We start from the raw sequence: 22,500 nt of genomic DNA, 5'->3' as shown, positions 1-22,500 counted from the left end.
ATAAACATAAAGCAGAGTATTTTGAAATGATTTGCATGCGGTAGAAACCACAACCAAGTCTGCTATCTAAAACAAAATTGCAGACTTAAGCTTGGAATATACTTCTCGCTTGTAATTTCCCCAAAGGCAGCGGAGAAGACAGTTTATAGTCTGCGCGCGGTTCGTGCGGTGTCGACAGTAGAAATCTGAGCAAGCTGCTAAGAACTGTAGCAGCCCAGAGAGCATTTTCCCCATAGAGCGCAATGTAAAACCAAACTGTGTTCGGCTGACAAGGATTACAGCTTTAACAAAGGTGGGATTCTGTGGCAATTTTTGACTGTTTTAACCTGTTACCATCCACCTATTTCGCCCTGTGCACAATGGTTGGACAGACCCAAATGGCATTGCTTATTAAAAGAGGATCTTACAGCCCACATGCAAGTGTGATGCATCATTAGAAAGCTTAGGCCTTCTAGTTTCTGCAGATGTGCACATGAACACTGTCAGGGCTTCAGAGCCTACACCACAGAAGCCCAAACATAAACCAAACATCCTTTTTTTAGTCTCGCCTGAATATTGTCAATTTGTAATGGTCCTGAGCATGACATACTTCATTGTGTGCATATGCTGTTCACTGTACATGATGTTCATCTTGTTGACAACAACTGTGTAAAGTTTCAGATCTCTGGGAACAGGCATTTTGGTGCTGTTGACCTTTTTGTATCAAAAAGTAGATTCGGAACAAGTGATCCAAATATGTGCCAACTGTGCCAAACTGTTTTATTACAATTTTAGCTCCTCTATGATCATAAGTCACTTGACACTACTTCTGTGCTGCACAGACACCGGATGTAGCTAGCGGCTAAAGGCTAAAGTGGCGACATTGACTTCAGTGGACCGCCATCTTGTTGCTGTCCTGTACAAAATCCATAATGGTTCGTTAAGAGGATTCGAATAGTTTTCAAATTGTGCCCAGGAGAGATTCAATATTACTCAAACATGCATAAATGACATTCAATACCACTTGTTTTTGATGAGGGAATAACATTATAGTATTGAAGAAAGCTTCAGAACGTTCACATAATACACCCTCTTTATGTCATTTTATAGTCGATCCTTTCTACTTTTACATCACCATATTTGGAAACGGGTATATGTACCTTTATAGGTATCTCTGTACTTCACTACATGTTTGAATTGGAAAGTACTTTTCATGATTCTCATTAATGGTGACATCCAGTGTAAACGTTTTGAGCCTCAGCTCAGAGCAAACAAGGAATACACATAAAATTCACTATTAAAAAATAATAAATGTACTTGAATTAACCTTCAAATAGACCATTGACCAAAGATTAGCACAATTCTTCATTAAATCACTACATTTGATGCTTTAATTTTCACAATGTGTGAAATCCTTTTACGTTTTACTCTTAATATACATTTTTAAACGGGTGCTTCACAATTTTTTTATGTGTTGCTTACGCTTTTACTTGAGTGACTTTTAAGTAAGCAACAAATTGAATACCACTGGATTTTGCGTAATTTAAATTGAAACTAATTGAAAAGTTTGTTGACATTTATTCTCCAGTTTGTCAATTATTTAAAACATCATATTAATGTCTAAATAATTTGCTTTTGAACTACATAAAATAATGACAATGACAATGAAAATATTGAAATATAGCATTAAATACATTTTGTGTTGACAGTGATTTATTGTAGAAATTTGAACCAAAATAACACAACATATTTCAACCTCTAAGTGAAAAAAGTGTACTCAATTTTTTGTTTGTTTAACGGATCCTTTGTCAGTGCCACTTTGTACAGCCGACTTCAAGCTTTCCTGCTTTATTTCCCTTTTGTTTTGATCAGCTAATGTTGCATTCAGCTTCCATCTGTAAAACTGGAAACTTCATTCTGCAAGACAAAGATGGATAAACCACTTTGTACTGGCTCAAAACAAATAATAAACTGCCTTGCCATCAAAAAAAAAAATGTTTCTGTTTTCTTTAGTCTGACAGGCGAAAGTTGTGGGTGGAAGATTTGCCAAATAAGGGGAAACATTGTCCTTTCAAACTCATTATTCTGGCGCCACAATAGTCAGAACACTATGGCAACACTACCAAAAAGAAATCTCAGAAAGCCACACAGACGGAGTTTACTTTTGTGAGAATTTCAAATACGTTTTCAGTTAGGCAAAGGAAAAAAAACAATAATTTTTACTTTTACTGTCAAAACAAGATATTGTTTGTATTTAAGATTGTGCACTGACTGGACGATAGATGAGACCATATGACTTTGTACTAGACCTTTACCACTCTGCTTTCTTCTTTTTTTAGACCTTTACTAATGCCCGACATGTCCTTTAACCCATACATAATTTAGATACAATGTAAGAACTTGGCTAGAAATGTGTTTTATTCAGGATTATCTGCATTCTGTCTTATAATCAAAAACAGATCATGACTTTCTTACAATAAATCACACCTGACCTGATGTTTAGTGCTATAGAAATCTGTTGATTCTATTCACCATCTATGGCTGCCGTAATATGTGAGCCACTGAGATGGTTGCAATATACAATGAATATTATGGAGCACATTGGTCTGGCTTTATTATATGGTGACAGTGCCTGTTAATGAGTATAATACACATGGGTTTATTTCTATATGTTGTCCTGCGTTCACCCTCACGATTCTGAACAATCTTGCTGTTGCCATCAACCTGCTGCTGTGCATTATTCAGTTCACTTGTAAAACTGCAGAGGAATACACAGTAAATGTAAATATGTTGTGAGGGTACTATGTTTTCATAGTTAAGTTTAAAATGTAAATTGATTCTGTTTAATCCAGGGATTTAGTTGATAAAAGACAGATTCATAGTGTTTTTTTATTCTCATGGCTGTTTGTTTTCACATGAACACTAGAGGCAAGGTGGGTGAGGTGTCTTGCCCGAGGACACAACAACAGTACGCACTGGTCTGAGTTGTAAAGTGTTCTTACCCCTCACGACTGCAGCTGGTAGAGGTCTGCCATCCAACACGGCTTCACTTCTGAGATCTGACATTCTCAAGGTGACATTCATTTACATCCCTGGCATAAACAGTATTGATGTTAATGGCACAAATTGCTTTGAAAAAATAGTACATGATTACAGTTAAGTTGTTTTGTCAGTGCCAACCTCTGACCAAGTTCCCAAAAGTGACTTTGATGACGTCACTCATGTAATGTGCTAATGTGATGATGAGTAATCTCCCTCTGACTCATCCACCAGTTTTCAAATCACTGGTGAGTGGGCTGTGGATGTGATACACACCAAGTGTCCCGGCTGCGCCCTCGTGTAGAATTACAACGGTTCTGGAGTGATGTGGCCCCAGATGTTCATCAGAAAGCTATTAATTTAAGTGTCAGAATCGATGTGTCAGAAAAAAAGTCTCCAAAAGAATGAAGACTTACATGACAGTGAAATGCAATGATGGGCACCAACAATCCCTGGATTCACTCAAGAGTGACAGAAGAAAGTATTTCTGTCCGCCTCATTGCAACTCTAGTCCATGTGAGAACTGGAAGAAGACAGTGGTTTGGAGTAGAATCAGTACCTTTGTTTTTATTGTATATCTTCTTGTCTAAATCTGTGACAATTTCTGTGACAATATTGAGCAATGCAAATGTGTAAATGTAGGTCTATAATAACCAATGTATTAATCTATCAAACCTAAGTTATGTTTGTGTAAATGTTTTTGTTAAACATGACTTGACTAAGCGATACGTAACAAATTGGTGGTGCCTGTATAGATATTCAAATCCTTCTTTAAACAGTACTTTGCAGTATATTGAAGAGGCTAACATGCCAAGTCCAGGACAAGGATCATGGTTTATGTCTGTGTTCCTCCAAGATTCCTCTGCAATTCAAATATTACTGAATTTAGAGTCAATTTAATCCCATCTTTGTCCTTCTCTGGTTAGTCCTGTTTAAGACCTTGTTTATATCTAGAATAGTCCTGTTTTAAGTGTACTTTGGTGGTACTTGGTGTTAAACGTTTGAGAAGCATTGGTCTAATCTATATAGTTCCCTCTGTTCCTTTAGTAGTTTCACAATATGTTACACAATACATTTTACGTTTCACAATATTCAGGTTATTGTTACATCCCTATTTGCCTGCAGTGTTCCACAGTATAGTATTAAACTTTTAGATGTTTTTATTGCTCACAAATACCTTGAAAAACATGAATCCTTCTGATGATCTCGCCCTTCTTCAAATAGAAGTTTAAAATCATCCTGTGGAACATTCCAGACAAAGCAATACATTCCCAGCTCAGAAAAGTTGCTTAGTGCACCTTTAAGCAATCTCACTGAAGCACTTGCAATAATAGAACATTTAACTTGAAATGAAGGAACACAGATGTATCAGAAAAACACTCTTTTTTAAGCTTGAAGTATAATGACCCAAACCATGGTGTCGCTTAAGAGCTTTAGAAGACAATAGAATATTACACCTGCATCACCTGCACCAAAGTTCGCTTGAGGAGAGGAAAATTGCAGCGCGTTATCACATATCTGGTCTCTGAAGTAATAGGCCTATCACATCTGCACTTGAACAGAAAAGATTTATGGTGGCTGAAATATTCCGCATTATCTGGTGTTTGCAACCTCCATCTGTCTGGCTTGTTTTGTCCCCTGGAGGGTTTTGGCTATGTGCCCTCATTTTGTTTTATATATATATATTTTTTTTTCCCTTCAGCGTGCCAATGGAAAATAATTGCACTTTCTCCTTGGATGATGATATTAATGCACCATAATAATACCATTTATCCGTGCTTGGCTGGTTAATTTCATAGTGACCTTTGTAAGACGTGTTGCTAATTCGCCGTAGCCCGTCTTGTTTACCTGCTCGTCTGAGGCAGAGGGCGTGCTCCAGAGTTTTTCTCCTCTCTAATCATTTTAACCTCATCAGTTTTGGATTATCAGTGACGCCCTCTCTCTAAAATGCAATAATAATTTTAAATTGACTTATCGGCACCGCTTTAAACAGCTTATTACCGGCAAATGTGTCTATTTACGTCTTAAGCAGAGTTTATCTACACGCGATGATTTTTCTTTTAATGATTTACCTTTGAGTTGTTTTTCAAAGGAAGCTTGCTCATATGCTTGCTTGTCATTATTGCTTTAGAATGACCCTGAAAAATATGCATTCTTACTGTGAGGAGGGTCGCCTTTTCCACAGATCTGCCCTGGCCTAGGTACGTTTAATGCACACGGAAGCAAAACAATCATCTCCATTGAGACAAGCAGGTGGTCTCCAGATTAGTTGCACCTTTAAGAAGACACTAAGCAGCCAAAACATGTCGTGAAATAAATGTTTAATCACCTTTTTTGTCTTATTTATATCGTTTGCGGTGCATGCTCGCGACTCTCTTTAATGTCGTAGAACTGCGAAAACAGACTTTTTGGCTCAAACTCATTGGACGTGTGGCGGCGCCCTCACAGTACATTCTGTGAGACAAGGAAGTGCTCAGCTTCACCTTTGTTAATATAAAGTTTTCGGTGTACAAGAGCTTGTTAAATCTAGTCTGTAAAGTTTGACAGTGCTTATTCTGAAGCCAAACTTTTAACAGCCAGTTAGATACAATGCCTTAATGTATTAATCCTCTTCTAATCCTCTCCTTCATGTTATTTGTCTAATGGACCACACTGTTTTATTTGAAGCTGGGATCATCTTAAAATGTAAATCTGATTTGGAATTAATTTCATTAGATGTTGTGGGTTGATCGTGATATTGGCTCGTGTGTGCTTAGTTTGTAATATGCTATTGATTCTCATTTAAGCCATGTACCACCTCAGAAAAGGGTCGAGTTTCAAAGTATCATGTGGAAATAAATTGGTTTCCAGAAACATAGAGCCGGCTTTTGACAGGTCAAATCTGGCAGATGCTTCTCCTGATAACTTCTATATTCATGCCTTTACGATACATACACATGTAACACACCATCTGTCAACTGAAAGGATCTAAAAAGTACAAAGGTTTTATTTGACAGCACCAGGACAGCTATAGCATGAAAGGGGAGGGAGACTAAAACAAATACGATATATATAATATATTCAGGCATAACTGAAGACAATATTAATGTTACTACAGTATTCCAAACTACTTCTGTTCCCCATGCTCTGGAAAACCCAAAGGGAATTGTTATAGAATCGATCAAACGTCCTGGTGTGGTCCCGGTTTAATCTTGTTTTGAGATCAGGTTTATAAGTGGTACAACCTCTGAGCTGGTAGAGCTTTTGATTTGTGCACGTCCGGACTGATAATAACATTTTTGACCTTTTAAATGATTGTAATTGTATTATGTAACGCAACCAGGGTCAAATTATTTCAGACCAGCCAAATGAGACTGTGTGGCGTGAGAAGCTGTGTATTATTCAGTAAAAAAATGCTGCCACCTGTCTGTGAAGATGAGTCATTACAAGTGGAACTGTCACTTGTTTGTGCCAAGCGGTGACAGTATCAAGGCAAGCAAGAACCATTTGGCAAACAACCGCGTGCCAGATGATGCACTTCAAATTAAAAATAGAGACAAGTTTCAAATGTGAACACGCCAAACTTTTTCCAAAGTTAAAATGCCAAGACACTTTGATTATTAAAAGTGAAAATAGACAGAGATTTAAATTGCTTGTCTTTCTGGAATACGCACTTTTTCTTTGATCATTTATGTTTGTCGAGCCAAATGTTTACTACTAAGTCAAACTCTTTTATTTTCTGGCATTGATAAACAACAAAATACATACAATTATAATTACTTGGCAACCGAAGTTGAAAGAGCAACTGCTATTGTTGTTTTGTCTCTGTCGCATTATATCTTTGCAGAGAACAAACCTTTCAAACAATTCATGTAAATGTATCCTCTCTGTCCTTCAACATCAACTTTAGCTATTGCTGCTATTCTCATCCAACGACCTCATCTCCACTGCAGCAGCAAGACCATTAGCCCCCTCGGCCCCTTCATCTTCATCGTTATTGCCACTGTAGAACTTCAGGGACAAACATCCTTTTCCCGAACCGTTCAATCATTGTGATATTTCTGATATATAAGGGACATTTTGACTAATTACACATATGTTTGTGAATACAATTGATACCCAAGTTATAGTAAGTAATAATAAAGATATAATCAAACCTCGATGTTCATTTGAATCAATCCTGGACCAATTACAATCATAGAACAAAGTTGGACCTATCCTGGATGAGAATGCTCTTTATATCAGAACTAGTATAGGACTAATCATCACATAGCAATACAGTTAAAGTTTGAATCCATAAATGTTGTATGTATTCATAAACCATTCCAAATTTGGATTGTGCCTCTCTAAGTCTTTAAGAAATGATGACATGGTTTTGTCTGATGAGATCTAGAGTTGTTTTGTCTCTTGGTCTGTGCCGTGCATTGCCATAATCTTCAAAAAGGCAGTTTTACGTTTGTCCCTTCATAGACCCGTGAGTTATCTGTGTGCGCCTCAGACTTTAACTGTACTCTCACTTTTCATGAGGAACACAAGAGCATATTTCAGGTCTGCTCTTATTGTCCAGGAGGAGAGCGCTTTAGATAAAGGAGCAGCACTTGACCTCTCGCCTTTAGCGTTACTCCTCATGAAAAGTAGTTTGGCACAAAGTAATGACTTCAATGGGCCCATTCTTTTTCTGCAAAGCTGGATTCAGCACATCTTAACTTGTTGCTATGCTGTGTTTATGCTATGGTTTGCTAGCTCCTGGTGGAACTAAACTCAACTAGAAGACTGACATTATGTTTTCAGATATAAATCATGAAATCTTTAAAAGTTCAGGAATGGCAAAAGGATTAAAACCTACATCCAACAGTATTATGGCGAACCCGTATTATGTCTCACACACAAAATGTATTTTATTGTTAAGGGTGAAGGAAGTAGTAGAGGGGTGAGGGTATTTAAATTGATGGTTGTTGCACAGATGGTGTTGATTGATGGAAGTCAATAAAGAAGAGACTAAAACTTACCTTTTGTCTGCTTATTCGAACCTCCACTGTCTATTTATTTATGAACATTAATTGAAGTAGATCATGATTCATCTGAACATTGTCTTTCTGTTTTTATTTGATTTAAATAAACAGGTGCCTCATTTGTAAAGCTTGCTTCCACACTGCCTTCTGCGCCATCCGTGGTATTTATAAAACTCCCACAAGACGCAGGACTTTGCTTCTCTTTATGCAAACTGAGACCCTCCTGTAAGTTCCACGATCAGACCTGAGAGAAAACTGAAGCGCTGAAACCAACACGTTATTTTGTCTTATGCACGTAATGGAGACTCAAATGATCCGACCCCGGTGTACGACATGTCGCCCAAACCCACAATTCCCTTCATTATTTTGTAAAAGACAGTTTGCTCTTAAAGGAACCGCGGTGTTTAAATGAATGAAATAATGTGTGTGCCAGACCCAGGAACTCACAGAAGAAAGTGAAGTTTTTACATTTCACTTTATTGGTAGAATAAGAGCGGCTGATAGAGCTTCACGTGTCAAACGCTTTTGTTTTTTGTTCTTTACCTGCACTTTCTCTGCAGCAAAAGCTTTTGTCCCTCCACTGCTGATCTCTCCCCTTGATGACTACTTTTAAAACTGGATTAATGAGGGATTACACCGACTTCCAGTTCCAGTTGTTAATTGCATGTTGAATCCTAAAATCCACCCTTGCAAGGCTTTTCTTCAACAGACTTTAAAATGATTCATCTTTCAAGTCCATTTGCTTTTGAAAAAAATGTATGTTGATATAGTAAAATGCTGATATTGAACTGTTTCCATCAACCTAATGATGACTCAAAAAATCATAAACTTCAATAGACAAACAGCCCAACAAACACTCATTTTGACTCCTGTATGTAAAGCATTCCACCCTCTTCAGCTGTCTTTAACATACTACATACTACAAAACCAAATAAGAAAAGGTTCCACACAGCAAACATTGAACCCACTATAGTACAAGCCTTGGTGGGCACTGTATTCAATAAGATACCAAGTTCCCAAGGTGTTCCCGTGTCATATAAAGGCTGTTACACTTCTTCCTTATGTAAATTCCCTGGAAAAGCATCCGTCAGCACAAACTCCCGCTCTCTCTGCCTCCCAGACTTAAGCAGGATTAAGTATTTGGTGCCTCAAATGAACCTGAGCTCATTGGTGAGGTCCAACACAAGCCCTGGCCATTATGATAAGTGTGTTGTTAAAACAGCTTTGTTACGAGTCCAAAGCTCATCGGCAAAGTTTACAGCGAGTCAGCAAAAATCCAATGGACTCCGAAAAGATCAGGGTCCAGGACATAATTGATTGTTGGATCATTCTGGGTCATTAAGGTTTGTGAAATGTGAACGTGTGTAAGGTGAGCCGGCGGCCACAGCCAATAAGTAGAGACTAGAAGTGTGTTTTGGAAGTTACATACCGTATTTTATATAAGTCGCATCGGACTATAAGTTGCACCAGCCAAAAAAAGTATAATAGAGAAGAAAAAAATACATATATAAGTCGCACTGGAGTATAAGTCGCATTTTTGGGGGGAAATTTAATTGATAAAATCCAAGGCCAAGAACAGAAACTTGAAACGGAATTTAAAATAATAACAGATTAGAAAACATAGGTGTACGTATGCTAACGCTAACACCTTCAGCTACATGAGGCACAGACAGAACTGTGGTAAGTGTCTGGTATGTTAACGTAACATATTAACAGTTATTCAGATAACTATAGCATAAAGAACATGCTAACAAGTTTACCAAAGCATCAGTATTACCCCAAATCACTAAATCCATTGAATTCTCTGTGTCACATCTAAACAACTCCCCAAACTCTGCAGGAATAGGAAGTGCAGATTCTTCTTCAGAGCCTAGAGCGCCCTCTTGTGGTTGTCAGTGTGAAAATAACTAATAATGTCACATATAAGTCGCTCTGGGGTATAAGTCCCTGGCCAAAACTATGAAAAAAAGTGCGACTTGTTTTTGTAACCCTTTTTAATTCAGGTTTCACCATTTTTAATATGTCGTTTAACTCAATCGACGTTTCTGAAAATTGCCATGGATTATTTGACTAAGACCATGACATTCAGAGCTGACATTTCCAAGCAGCAGTCGTAGTAGTTGAATTTGTCAAATCAAATCAAATCAATTTATTTTTGTAAGGCCCAAAATCACAACAACAGTTGCCTCTGAGGGCCACAGGGAGAAATGAATCAACAATGTCTGTGGTGGCGATGGAGTCAGACAATGTCTGTGGTGGCGATGAAGTCAGACAATGTCTGTGGTGGCGAGGGACGATGTCCCAGGGTCCTCTGTCCTTAGACTCTCCTTCTCGGCCAGGAAAAACTACAAAAAAAACCTCTTTGGGAAAAAAGCGTAGAAACCTGGAGGAGTTCCAGTGAAGGAGAGATCCGACTCTCACAGACGGACAGACGGACACGAGGGAGACTGGAGCTGGACCCACTCTTCAGGCAGAAGAGGGACCGTCTGAGTCGAGCTGGACCCACTCTTCAGGCAGATGAGGGACCGTCTGAGTCGAGCTGGACCCACTCTTCAGGCAGAAGAGGGACCGTCTGAGTCGAGCTGGACCCACTCTTCAGGCAGAAGAGGGACCGTCTGAGTCGAGCTGGACCCACTCTTCAGGCAGAAGAGGGACCGTCGGAGGCGAGCTGGACCCACTCTTCAGGCAGATGAGGGACCGTCGGAGGCGAGCTGGACCCACTCTTCAGGCAGAAGAGGGACCGACTGAGGCGAACTGGAGCCACTCTTCAGGCAGATGAGGGACCGTCCACACAGGGCAGGGACCACTTCACCAGGGGAGGGGCATCTGGGTCCACAGGTCCTCAGGAGTGAGAGAAAGAAAAGAAGGCGGTGAACAGTTTGCAAGTGGAATCAAAAAATAAATATTGTTTGATAGCATAAGTAGTCAGAAGAAGAAGAGGATAGTGCTCAAGCTGTCATACTTCCCCCAGCACAGTTACTCCTAGGGCAGCGTAGCTGAAGCTGTGGGTTTATCTTTCTGTTCCTAACTACTCTGACCATAAGCGATTTCGAAGAGGAACGTTTTAAGCCTGGACTTAAATGAAGAGACTGTGTCAGCATATTTAACATGGGTCGGGAGCTGATTCCATAACACAGGAGCTTGGTAGCTAAACGCTCTACCTCCTACAGTACTTTTAGAGACTCTTGGCACCACCAGAAGGCCAGCATTCTGAGAGCGAAGAGCTCTGTTTGGATGATATGGTTCTATAGCATCTTTGAGGTAGGATGGGGCCATGTCATTTATGGCTTTGTAGGTCAAGAGTAGAATTTTGAATTTGATTCTGGACTCGACGGGGAGCCAGTGAAGAGACTTCAGCACCGGCGTAATGTGCTCTCTTCTTTTTGTTCCTGTTACTAATCTTGCTGCTGCATTTTGAACCAGTTGAAAGCTTTTTATGGAGCTTTTAGGACACGCTGCAAGCAGGGAGTTACAGTAGTCTAATCTAGTCGTTACAAATGCATGGATAAGTTTTTCGGCATCACTTTTAGGCAGGATTCTTCTGATTTTGGCTATGTTACGCAAATGGAAATAGGCTGTTTTACAAGCTTGATTTATATGAGCTTTAAATGAGAGCTCCTGGTCAAATAAGACTCCAAGGTTTCTTACAGTAGAACTGGAGGCTACACTGACATTGTCCAGTGTGACTATCTGCTCAGATAGAGCGTCTCGTAGATGCTTAGGGCCAAGCACAATGACCTCGGTTTTTTCAGGGTTAAGAAGCAGGTAGTTTAGTGTCATCCAGGTTTTTATCTCCTTCACACAAGTATTAAGTCTGTCTACTTGATCGCTCTGATCAGGTTTCATTGATAAATACAGCTGAGTGTCGTCTGCATAGCAGTGGAAGTTAATGTCATGCTTTCTGATAATGTTGCCTAATGGCAGCATATAAAGAGTAAACAGAATTGGACCGAGTACCGAACCCTGTGGCACACCGTAAATTACTTTAGAGCTTGGTGAGGAGCTCTGGTTTACATTAACAAATTGGAACCTATCAGATAGATAGGATTTAAACCAGCTGAGGGCTGTTCCTCCAACACCTACATCACATTCTAACCTCTGCAGTAGAATGTTGTGGTCAATGGTGTCAAACGCTGCGCTGAGGTCCAACAGAACCAGGATTGAGACCAGTCCATCGTCAGCGGCTAATAACAAATCATTTGTGACTTTAACTAGTGCAGTTTCAGTGCTGTGGTGGGCTCTGAACCCTGACTGGAAAACTTCAAATAAGTTATTGTCCTGCAGGTGGCGACAAAGCTGTTTTACTACAACTTTTTCAAGGATTTTAGAGACGAAGGGAAGATTTGAAATAGGTCTGTAGTTTACCAATAGATCGGGATCTAGATTAGGCTTTTTCAGAAGAGGTTTAATGACTGCATGTTTGAAGGACTGTGGAACATAGCCACTTTCGAGTGAAGTATTTATTATATTAAGAATAGAGTCTATAATTAGGGGAAGAATGTCTTTGAGGAGTCTGCTTGGAATGGGGTCTAGGACACAAGTTGAGCTTTTAGAGGACATAATGGCTGAAGTTATCTCTGCTTGATCAACAGCTGTGAACCTTTCTAGGTTTACAGGTGGATTTATATGGGACGTTAGATTTACAGCTTGGGCTAGTTCAGGGCTAATAGCGGGGGTAATTTCATCTAATTTATCTCTGATTGTTTTTATTTTATTATTAAAAAATAGGAGGAAATCATCAGAGCTAAGTGTAGCTGGGATTGAGGGCTCTACTGCACTGTGACAGTTTGTTAGCCTAGCTACAGTGCTGAAAAGGAATTTAGTGTTACTTTTGTTGACTTCTATTAGATTTGAATAATATCTGGTTTGGGCCTTACGCAGAGCCTGCTTATAGGACAGCAGGCAACTTTTCCATGCTTTTAGGGATTCTTCGGTGTGAGAGCGACGAAATAATCCCTCTAACTTTCTAACTCTTTGTTTATGTGAACGCAGTTCTTGGTTGTACCATGGGGAGGCGCGCTTTGGCCTAATGACCTTCTGTTTTAACGGCGCTACAACGTCAAGAGCAGACTTCAGAGAATTCATGGTCAAGTCGACACATTGATCACTTAAACTGGGACTAAAACTGTTCTCAGCAGGATCACATGACATGTCACTGAATATTGGCTCTATTATTTCTTTGAATTTTGAGATAGATTTTTCAGATATTGTCCTTTTCATTATAACTTTATTTTGTGGGACTGGATGATCTTTAAGAATAAACTGAAAGGTAATTAGGAAATGATCTGACAATATAGGGTTTTGAGGGAGGACACTGAGGTCACTAATCTCTTTTCCATACGTTAGGACAAGATCCAGAGTGTTCTTGTGAGTGTGAGTCGGTTTATTTACATTCTGAGTGAAACCAATGCTGTCTAACAAGGCGCTGAAGGCATTACTGAGAGCGTCATCACTCATGTTCACGTGGATATTAAAGTCTCCAACTATAACTATTTTATCCCAGGCTAACACTAAGTTTGATATAAAGTCAGAAAACTCTGTTAAAAACTCTGAATAGGGACCAGGAGGTCGGTAGATAACTATGAACAAAACTCCTTTTTGGTTTTTCATATTTGGACATGTGATTGACAGCATAAGGCTTTCAAATGAGTGAAATGCATTGTTAGTTTTAGGGCTCATGAGTAGGCTTGAGTGTGAGATCACTGCCACACCACCACCTCGGCCTGTGCTCCTGGCAGTCTGAAAGTTAACATGGCTGGGTGGGGTGGACTCATTTAGTCTGACGTAGTCGTCTTGTTGAAGCCACGTTTCAGTTAGAGCTAGAAGATCTATGTTATAGTCACTAATTAATTCATTAACTAAGAGCGATTTGGAAGAAATTGCTCTAATGTTTAGCAGTCCACATTTTACGTGTTTATTCATTTGTGTATTTGTGATTGTTATTTTCCTTAAGTTATTTGGTCTGACGCCTGAAATATTTTTTCTGAGATGTGACTTTTTGGCATTATTTGTACGAGGGACACGAGGGACACGAGGGACACGAGGGACACACACAGTCTCTATCTGTCTTGAATCTGAACACTTCACATGTAATTTGTTCGTGTCTTTATTTAAATGAGTGCCTTTCTAATCTTCTTGCTGTATTTGTGCCTCTTCTGCCTCAGGATGACCAACACTCAGAGCATCAACATCCAGATGCTGGGCACCACCACCATCCTGGTTTTCTCCAACGTGAGCGAAGAGGATTATGGGAACTACACTTGTGTGGCCACCAACCGACTGGGCATCCAGAACGCCAGCGTCTTCCTCTATAGTGAGTACACACCTATGATATTTATTTAAGGTCACGGGGTTTAATCCTTCCTGTTTTCATCCGGTTTGAAGCTTTCCATCCGTCTCTGCACCACACACACTCCAGATATAACACTGCTTTTTACCTATGAAATTATGTCAGAGTTGCTCGTGATTTTGTCCATAAAATAATGAAAACCAGGATCCAGGAGCTCAGTTCAATCAGTTTATTTTGTATCTTTTGTATATTTTCTTTCTTTAGTTATTCTTTTCCTGCCTTTATGGCCACAAGCACGATTGACGTCTCTGGAACAATCGAGATGCATCAGACAATTCAACGTAATAATACATAAATACATATAATAATCACATTTTCTTTAACCTTCATGCTATCTATAATTATTAAATAAATTAAAAAAAGAGTGTTTTCAACCCACGCACAATCCTTGAGGGTGGCACAATCATCATGTCCTCTTGTCCAAACAGGTAAATACTTGTCTTTTTTACATTTAAAGGTGTGCGCTTGTTTTATCCACCGCCTCAGCTGTGGTGCGCAGAGATTTGTGAGGGAGGACATTTTTCACAGTATCAGTTTATGTTCTTTGAGGATGATAAAGGGCAAGGCATACTTCCCAGGGGAATTCATCGTTTGCATTTGAGTCGTTCTTCAGTGCCGCTGTCAGGAGCAGTGCAGCTGGGTTTTAGGTGACATCACAACACTCTATTGGCCAATTATATTTAATAAAGTTAAGGCTGCAACTATCGATCATTTTGGTAATCGATTAGTCTAGTGATTATTCTTCAAACTGTTCGATTCGTTGTTTAGAACGCATTTTATTTTAAATTGACTCCAATGAAGTTTAGATTGCTGCTCAAAAACGCTGAAAATTCATGAGTCCCGTGTCATTTTGATGTAATTCTTGCTTTGTACAAGTCATAAAACATCTTCTCTCACACATGGCATGTTTTGCAGTCTGTTTGAAGTCCAGATAACAATTATTCCATTACTAAATCATTGACAATTATCTCAATAATTGATTAGCTGCAATTAATCAAATAACTTGTGGCAGCTCCAATACAGAGGGAAGACAGGTAAAATAGATATTGTTAAAAGACATGTTTTTTGTACAATGTAATCCGAAAACCACCAGATGTGCATGTTTCGGGTTGATGGGAAACAGACAAACGCCGCAGTAAAAGGTCCAATGAACCCGCGACCGTCTCGATGTGAAGTGTCAGTGCTACTCAGCCGCTGTGCCGCCAAGTATGCCATAAATACAGTTTCGATTTGGCTCAATTTGGTATAAAGTCTTCTCCTATTCATTAAATTTAACAACGTCCCATAAAGGCTAATGTAATTGTGCCCGGACAGTTTCATCGCACAGCATTAAGAAGCTTCACCAAAAGTAGGTTTATTAAAATAGGGGCATTTAGGGATAAAACATCATCATCACCATAGGAACAGCACATACACACAGCAGAAACATCACAGAAAAATACATGTATTGTGAGCAGCAGATGACGCTAAAGTTTCCTCATAAGTGTCCTCACGCGGCCTTTGCAAGAGAGTGAGAGAATGTGACTCAACAGTTGGTCCATCACGCAGCAGCGGATGAAGTCGTAAAAGTGTCAGCCAGGGCCTTGTTTTATGTGGCTGATTTGAACATTTTCCGCATTTGTCCTTGTCTCACTCATAAAGTCTCATATATAAATGTCAGAGTGTGTTTAGCAGCGTTTTTGCATCAATTTTGTGACTAGGTTTTGATGCATTAAACACATTATTCTGGTGGTTGCTCTCTTCTGCGGTAAATCATGCAAGTATCCATGAACCCATCACAGCGCACGTACTCGCATTTAACACATATGGGATTCTGGCTTCTCGTTTCTGAAACAACCACGTGGAAAGACAAATCCCGTGGTCGTGGAATAGATGTGAGTGTGTTTGAGAAGGGTCGAATCATTGGCATCGAGCAGAGAAAACATAGTATTTGATTAGAACACAAGTATTTGATTAAAACACGAGTATTTGATTAGAACACAAGTATTTGATTAAAACACAAGTATTTAATTAGAACACGAGTATTTATTTAGAACACAAGTATTTAATTAGAACACGAGTATTTAATTAAAACACAAGTATTTGATTAAAACACAAGTATTTGATTAGAACACTAGTATTTGATTAAAACACGAGTATTTGATTAGAACACAAGTATTTGATTAAAACACTAGTATTTGATTAAAACACGAGTATTTCATTAAAACACGTGTATTTCATTAAAACACGAGTATTTCATTAAAACACGAGTATTTGATCAGCGTCAACATGAATCCTTTTTGTTATGTACTTACAGTGGGAAGAGTTACTACAGAAAATACATGTATGCCGTACTTAATTCCTCCTGTGTCCGTCTCTCTGCAGGACCTGGGACCGGCCGGGACATCAACAGCTCCTCCTGTGTATCTCACTCACTGTGGCTCATGGCGGCCTGCATCGCCTTCCTTTTCTTCAAGTGTTAATAGCGCTCTCCTCCCTGCGTCCTCGCCTCCTTCTCCCTTAGCGTCCTTCCCCCTCCCCCCTCTCCTCCTTCCTCTCCTCCTTCTCACCGCCATCTTGACCTACGACCTTTTACTACCCTCTTCCTGCTACCCCTGGACTGTTTGCATCATGATATAAAACCTTAGGTGCTCTCTCCAAACGGCACTGCTTACTGATGTATTGATCTAAAAACTATGGTTTGAGTAACAGTCTAACTACAGCGGCTGAAGGACAGGACAAGCTGTCAGTGCTCCACAAACGCATTCTTCTCGGTTCAGTTTGAAAGCACTGCGCTGTCTCTGCTCTACGGTAAACCGGGGCCGGACGGGGGCGGGTGGTTGTATTATTTTTTTTGTCTTCATGGGAATGAAACAGAGGTGTCTTTGGAAAAGGATTCCTACAATCATTTGTGTCTAGAAGTACTCAAGACATAAGATATACTGTATTTCTTCTTATAGTTGTATTATGTTATTCTTTTATTATTGTAGATTTAACTTCCTGTTTGACCAGTGCATTAATGAACAATGAGGGATGTTTCTGCCAAATATTCATTTAATTTGACTCATAAACCCTGTGTTATTGATAGACAATGTAAGGTCAGATATGCTAAACACATTTTTTTTAAATTAATCTTGAACTGTGGGAATATTTTTAAAGTTTTATTTTTTAGTTATTAATGTATTTTTTATTAGGCTTTGTGGCAACACATGTGGTGGGCTCAATTAATGAATGCTGTTTGTGTTCAAAATGAAGAAATTCAAGTTTGTACGTGTACCTCAGACAAACAAAGATCCGTGCATGCCTTGTGGGACTTTGAATCAATTAACTTAAATATAATAAATGAAAAGATAATCTCACATGATGCACTTACACTGTCTATCAGTAATAACACATCTAAGGTTTGATACTAATACAACAACATTGTTTTTTTCTGTGATTGTGTGTGTAAAACCTACTGAGTGATACCAATGTAATGACAGTGTGCAGTTAGTTCTATGTCCACAAGATGAAGCTGTCCACCAGAAGACAAAATGCTAGTGATAGTTATAACTGAGACTAAATTAAAATGAAAGACATTTATAATAGTATTTTCATTCAGTGGCTCTGTTTCCACACGCCTTTACCCACCATATCTCCTCTTCTCAGCCAAACTCCTACTTTCAGAAAAAATGGGAAATGTAGGTTACAAAGATATGTATTGTACATAGCAAAATTTTGTATTTCTCTATGATAAAATTCCTTGTTCTGCCATAACATAACATAAACTGGAATCGTTTGCCCACTATTGCTTCTAGAGGTATTTTAAGGTAGTACTGGATAATCCGTAATCTGAATGATGACGTTCGACACCAATGAATGACAATGATTTTAGTTTTTTTTCTTCTTCAAAGAATTGTGTTTTAATATGAGATACACAACATTTATAATATGTTATTATGTCTTTATTTCTGTATATATATATAATCTGACATCTTCGTGTCAAAGAGATTTCCTGATAGCAGTTTTATTACACATTTCTCAAACTGGAAACCCACTCTGTCGTGTTAAATATAACCATCAAAGTGTTTCCCAAACTGTGGGACGGGACCCAAAAGAAGCATCAGACGACATTTTGTTTTGGTTGTAATGCGTTTCGGCATTTACAGTGTTGATAAGTTACATTTTGGAGTTTATAACCTAAAAGGCATTTTACATGTGATATAGTTAAAGGTGCACTATGTAACTTTCCTAGTGGGGGTCTAGTGGGGGTCTAGAGGTCTTCCACCTGCTTGTCTCCATGGAGATGCTGTTGTTTTGCCTGAAATGTTTCTCAGTTTCAGTTTCCTGGATGAATGAGGGATTACACCGACTATTCTATCTTGCTTTTATTTACCGGGTGTTTTCGTAGCAGATATATTGTAAAAGCATCTCATAGGGTCAAATTAAGACCGCTGTGTGCTGTCTACGTCTAACTATAAAGCGTTTTTATTGGCTGCAAACCAGGAAGTGTGCTGTAAGCATAGCTGTTTTTTAGTTTTACGGTAAAACTCCGCTCTGGCCTCGGAAAGTTGTGAAAAGCGCTTATGACCTCATTGTGGAGAATCATTCCAATGTTTTAACTGAACAAAGATGAACAGATGCAAACTGTGAGCGGGGGTGGCCTATTCACAGATCTGACCAATACATTGTCCGTTTGTCTCCATGGAGATGGATCAATTTAATACTGTGGAACATTCCAGATGAGGGATGTCAACATTTCTAATTTTAGTGCAACGATTATTGTGAGAATAAACATTGCGATTATTAATATCAAAAACAAGAATAAAAACAAAACTTTTTTTTTTCCCTTCTTGTTTTCTTAACACATTATCTACTGCTCCTCAACATGTGACCTTATGAAATGAAGCTTTCTCAATGATTCATTTGACATAAACAGCAAGATAAATAAGCACTTTACACATTTTAGAGTAAAGGGTGAGGAGAAAAGAGCTCATTTTGCGTCTAAAATTGTCACATTTCTTATAATTGAACTACCGTATTTTCCAGACTATAAGTCGCACCGGAGTATAAGTCGCACCAGCCAAAAAATGCATAATAGAGAAGGAAAAAACATATATAAGTCGCACTGGAGTATGAAATGTGGTTGCAAGTGTGAAAATAACAAATAATATCACATATAAGTCGCTCCGAACTATAAGGATAAGGATATAAGTATAAATATAAGTCGCACGAGGGCTAAAACTATAAAAAAGGTGCGACTTATAGTCCGGAAAATACGGTAAAAGGACCTAATTTGGTTCAAAATTGTCACTTTTCTGTAAATTGAATGGAAAAACAAGTAATTTTCCTTCTAAAAATGTCAAGATTTTTGTTGTAGTTTAGTTTTAGTTATTTAGTATAGTGACCTAAATAATGATTATCGATTCATCTTGACATCCCTATTCCAGACTAATCAATCTCCATGGAAACAAACGGGTGGCAGACCATTCAGCAGAAAAGTTACACAGTGCACCTTTAATCCTTCAGTCCACAGTCCACACAAAGCTGCCCTGAAGACACAGACGCATCACCAGTGTCACAGCCGCTTGAGGCAGGTGCAGGTCGTACTTTAACTTTTTACTTTCACACATGTACTTGGGTCCTTCTTAAACGTTTGCGAAGCACTTTTCCAACACAGTTTGATTCTTGAGTCGTGCTTTTGGACTTTATCCACGGGCCCGGGGGGGGGGGAAACTTGTATAGTCTTTCTAAATGACTTGATGTAAGCTCCTGTTTGTCCATCTCTGACGTCATGTGTGTAAGTGTACAGCTGAATGGTTCCTCCTCACAGAGATGTTCTTTTCTACAGCCCAAGCCGGCAGAGTGCAGTACTGTAACCATCTCCTTTTGTCTGACATTAAACACTTGATCCCAGTGTTCTTCTTGTAAACGCCTCTGCTCTCTGCGTTACTGGTGCTCCACTAGTGTCGTACTCAAAATCCATGTCAAATTTCAGCAGGTAAATGGTTCTCGGTGAAACGATGAGCTATAGCCGTCACTTACATCTGTGTTTCTTATAGTGCGTCTCCAAAAAAACCAAAGGGCAGACCCAAGTTTGTAATTGTAATTAAGCGGAAACAAATATTGAGCTGTCAAATGCATGCGGGACACCAGGAAAATATTTGAAACGAGGGAATTTAAAGGTGCATCGGTGAAGTGTCTGCCATTGAATCAGCTTCTTTCTTTTAACACAGTATTGCACTAAAACCAAACAGGAGGTGTATTTGAGGTACCATATTTTGAACACTAAAACAGAAAAAAACTGTAAAAACACTATATATTGCGGCACATTCAATAATAAATCAATATAAAACAAGACAATGAGGACAATCGATGGCGGACCTCCACTAGTAAAGTAAGGTATCGTGCACCTTTAAGTACAATGCAAACCATGTAGAGTGATGTCACATTTGTATACAGTATATATACTCGTGGATCAAATCTAAACTGTAAAAAGGGGTTTTATTCTGGATGCACTATGAACAAAAGCAGGCACCTGAGCCAGGCATAAAACGCTGCTCACTCTTCTGAATTCAGGCCTTATGTAATCCCTCAGTAGTCCAGGTACGGAAACTGAACTTGTGAAAGAGCTTTTGAACATGAAAACGTTTTAACTTCTCATCCATTTCTGACAAGGTTCTGTAAGTCACTGCCTTAAATATCTGTCCAAAGGGAGGAGCTTTACTTGGCGTTCACTTTTGTTCAGTTGACAGGATGACAGTTTCTTCGGCTAATTTCTTAATCCTAATATGACGATGTGGACGTGCGTGAGACTGAGTTAACATTTACAAACTGTACTCAGTGATGAAGCGAGACCACCGTTCAAAAGCCATCTTCCGAGCACTGACCCACAGAGAGACACAGAGATAAGTCGCTGTACAGCAGTTTTTTAAAGCTTATTTTCATTATTATGACGTGGTTTTCTGGGTGATTTTCTCAAGGCATGACATCGACATCGAGAGTTACACTTGTTTTCCCTTCACTTGAATCATTTGCTCTTGTATATAACATGTCTACGGTTATGAAAAGTTGTAAATTCAGTCAGTCCATCCACACAATCAAGTCTTAACAGCAGCCAAATGTAACCGACACCACCACGCTGGCACTGGCCTCTTTGTCGCACGCAATGCTGAGAATTAATCGTGATTTTAGTCCCTTTAATTTCGCCTTTATTCTTTATTTGATTTGAATTGCTGACTGTAACAAAGACATAATGAGAAACAGAATAAAGTGATGTGAGTTTCATGTGATGTAACTGAATGTGGATTTGGAGGGAATAAACACATCCCTTTGTTAGTGACATCCAATCAAATAAAAGACTAATTGTTTACACTTTTGTCAGAATGGCAGTAGTGAATGAGTGCAATTAACAGATATAAAGTAAGCTATTGGCCAAGGTCTGTGTTCTGTTCTTGTAGTACATCGTTTTACCACTAGATGTTGCACTGTTTCAAATCTTACACACACAATAGGCACATCTTTAAGTTTCTGGAGGTGGAAAGTCTCCTGCTTATTCCCGTGGAAATAGAAAGTTCAAACTGTACCTCTAAATATTCTTCGTGCAGTAGTTTTACGCCGTTCTGTGGAATATTATAGCCATGAGGGAAATAAGCAGGAGGCTCATTAAGAGTCAAGTTTGTGGAGATGCAAGACATTTTATAAACTTTTAGTCCCCCCCCCCAAAAAAAAAAAACATCCAAACTTTGACTAAGAGTGATGTACTGTGCCTTTAAGAATGAAAAGGTCGCTCATCACATTTCTAGTTATTTCCAGCCCTTAAAGACATGTTTTGGAATAGTGTTGTTTAAATTTTCCAAAATATATGTCACAGATAGGCTATTTTACATCAAAAACAAGGTTACAGAAATGTATGTTATCATTTGGTTTCAAGGTTGAATAAGACTTTGCTATAAAACATATGCTGTGATAAGCGTGATAAGACTAGTACGGCCTCACTGCAGTGCTCTTTGTAACCACTAGATGTCCTCCTACACCAAACAATGCACTCACCAGTGGAATAAAGCGGTTTCCATCATCGGACAGGCTTGTTCCAGGCAGCAGCAGAAGAACACGGGTGGAACCAGGTCTGAGGCCACAATAACAGTTCACTCCGCTGGGGACACGTGGGAGGACGCGCCGAGC

General features: G+C 39.1%; 1 protein-coding gene across 1 annotated transcript in view; it reads left to right on the top strand.

Annotated features, from left to right (window-relative positions):
• Positions 1–20,237, top strand: part of lsamp (limbic system associated membrane protein) — a 248,899-nt gene extending 228,662 nt beyond the window's left edge. Inside the window, exons 7-8 of the mRNA XM_072454838.1 lie at positions 14,174–14,322; positions 16,723–20,237. Coding sequence (XP_072310939.1) covers positions 14,174–14,322; positions 16,723–16,820 — 247 coding nt within the window. The 3' untranslated portion in view covers positions 16,821–20,237. The remainder of the gene's footprint in view (positions 1–14,173; positions 14,323–16,722) is intronic.
• The last annotated feature ends 2,263 nt before the right edge of the window (positions 20,238–22,500 follow it).

This window comes from Eucyclogobius newberryi, unplaced genomic scaffold (assembly GCF_026437365.1).
Source record: "Eucyclogobius newberryi isolate DKJ021-1_F unplaced genomic scaffold, fEucNew1.0.hap1 SCAF_10, whole genome shotgun sequence".
Taxonomy (NCBI): Eukaryota; Metazoa; Chordata; class Actinopteri; order Gobiiformes; family Gobiidae; genus Eucyclogobius; species Eucyclogobius newberryi.
Note: the sequence above shows the minus strand (reverse complement) of the source record. Positions and strands in the feature narration are given on the sequence as shown.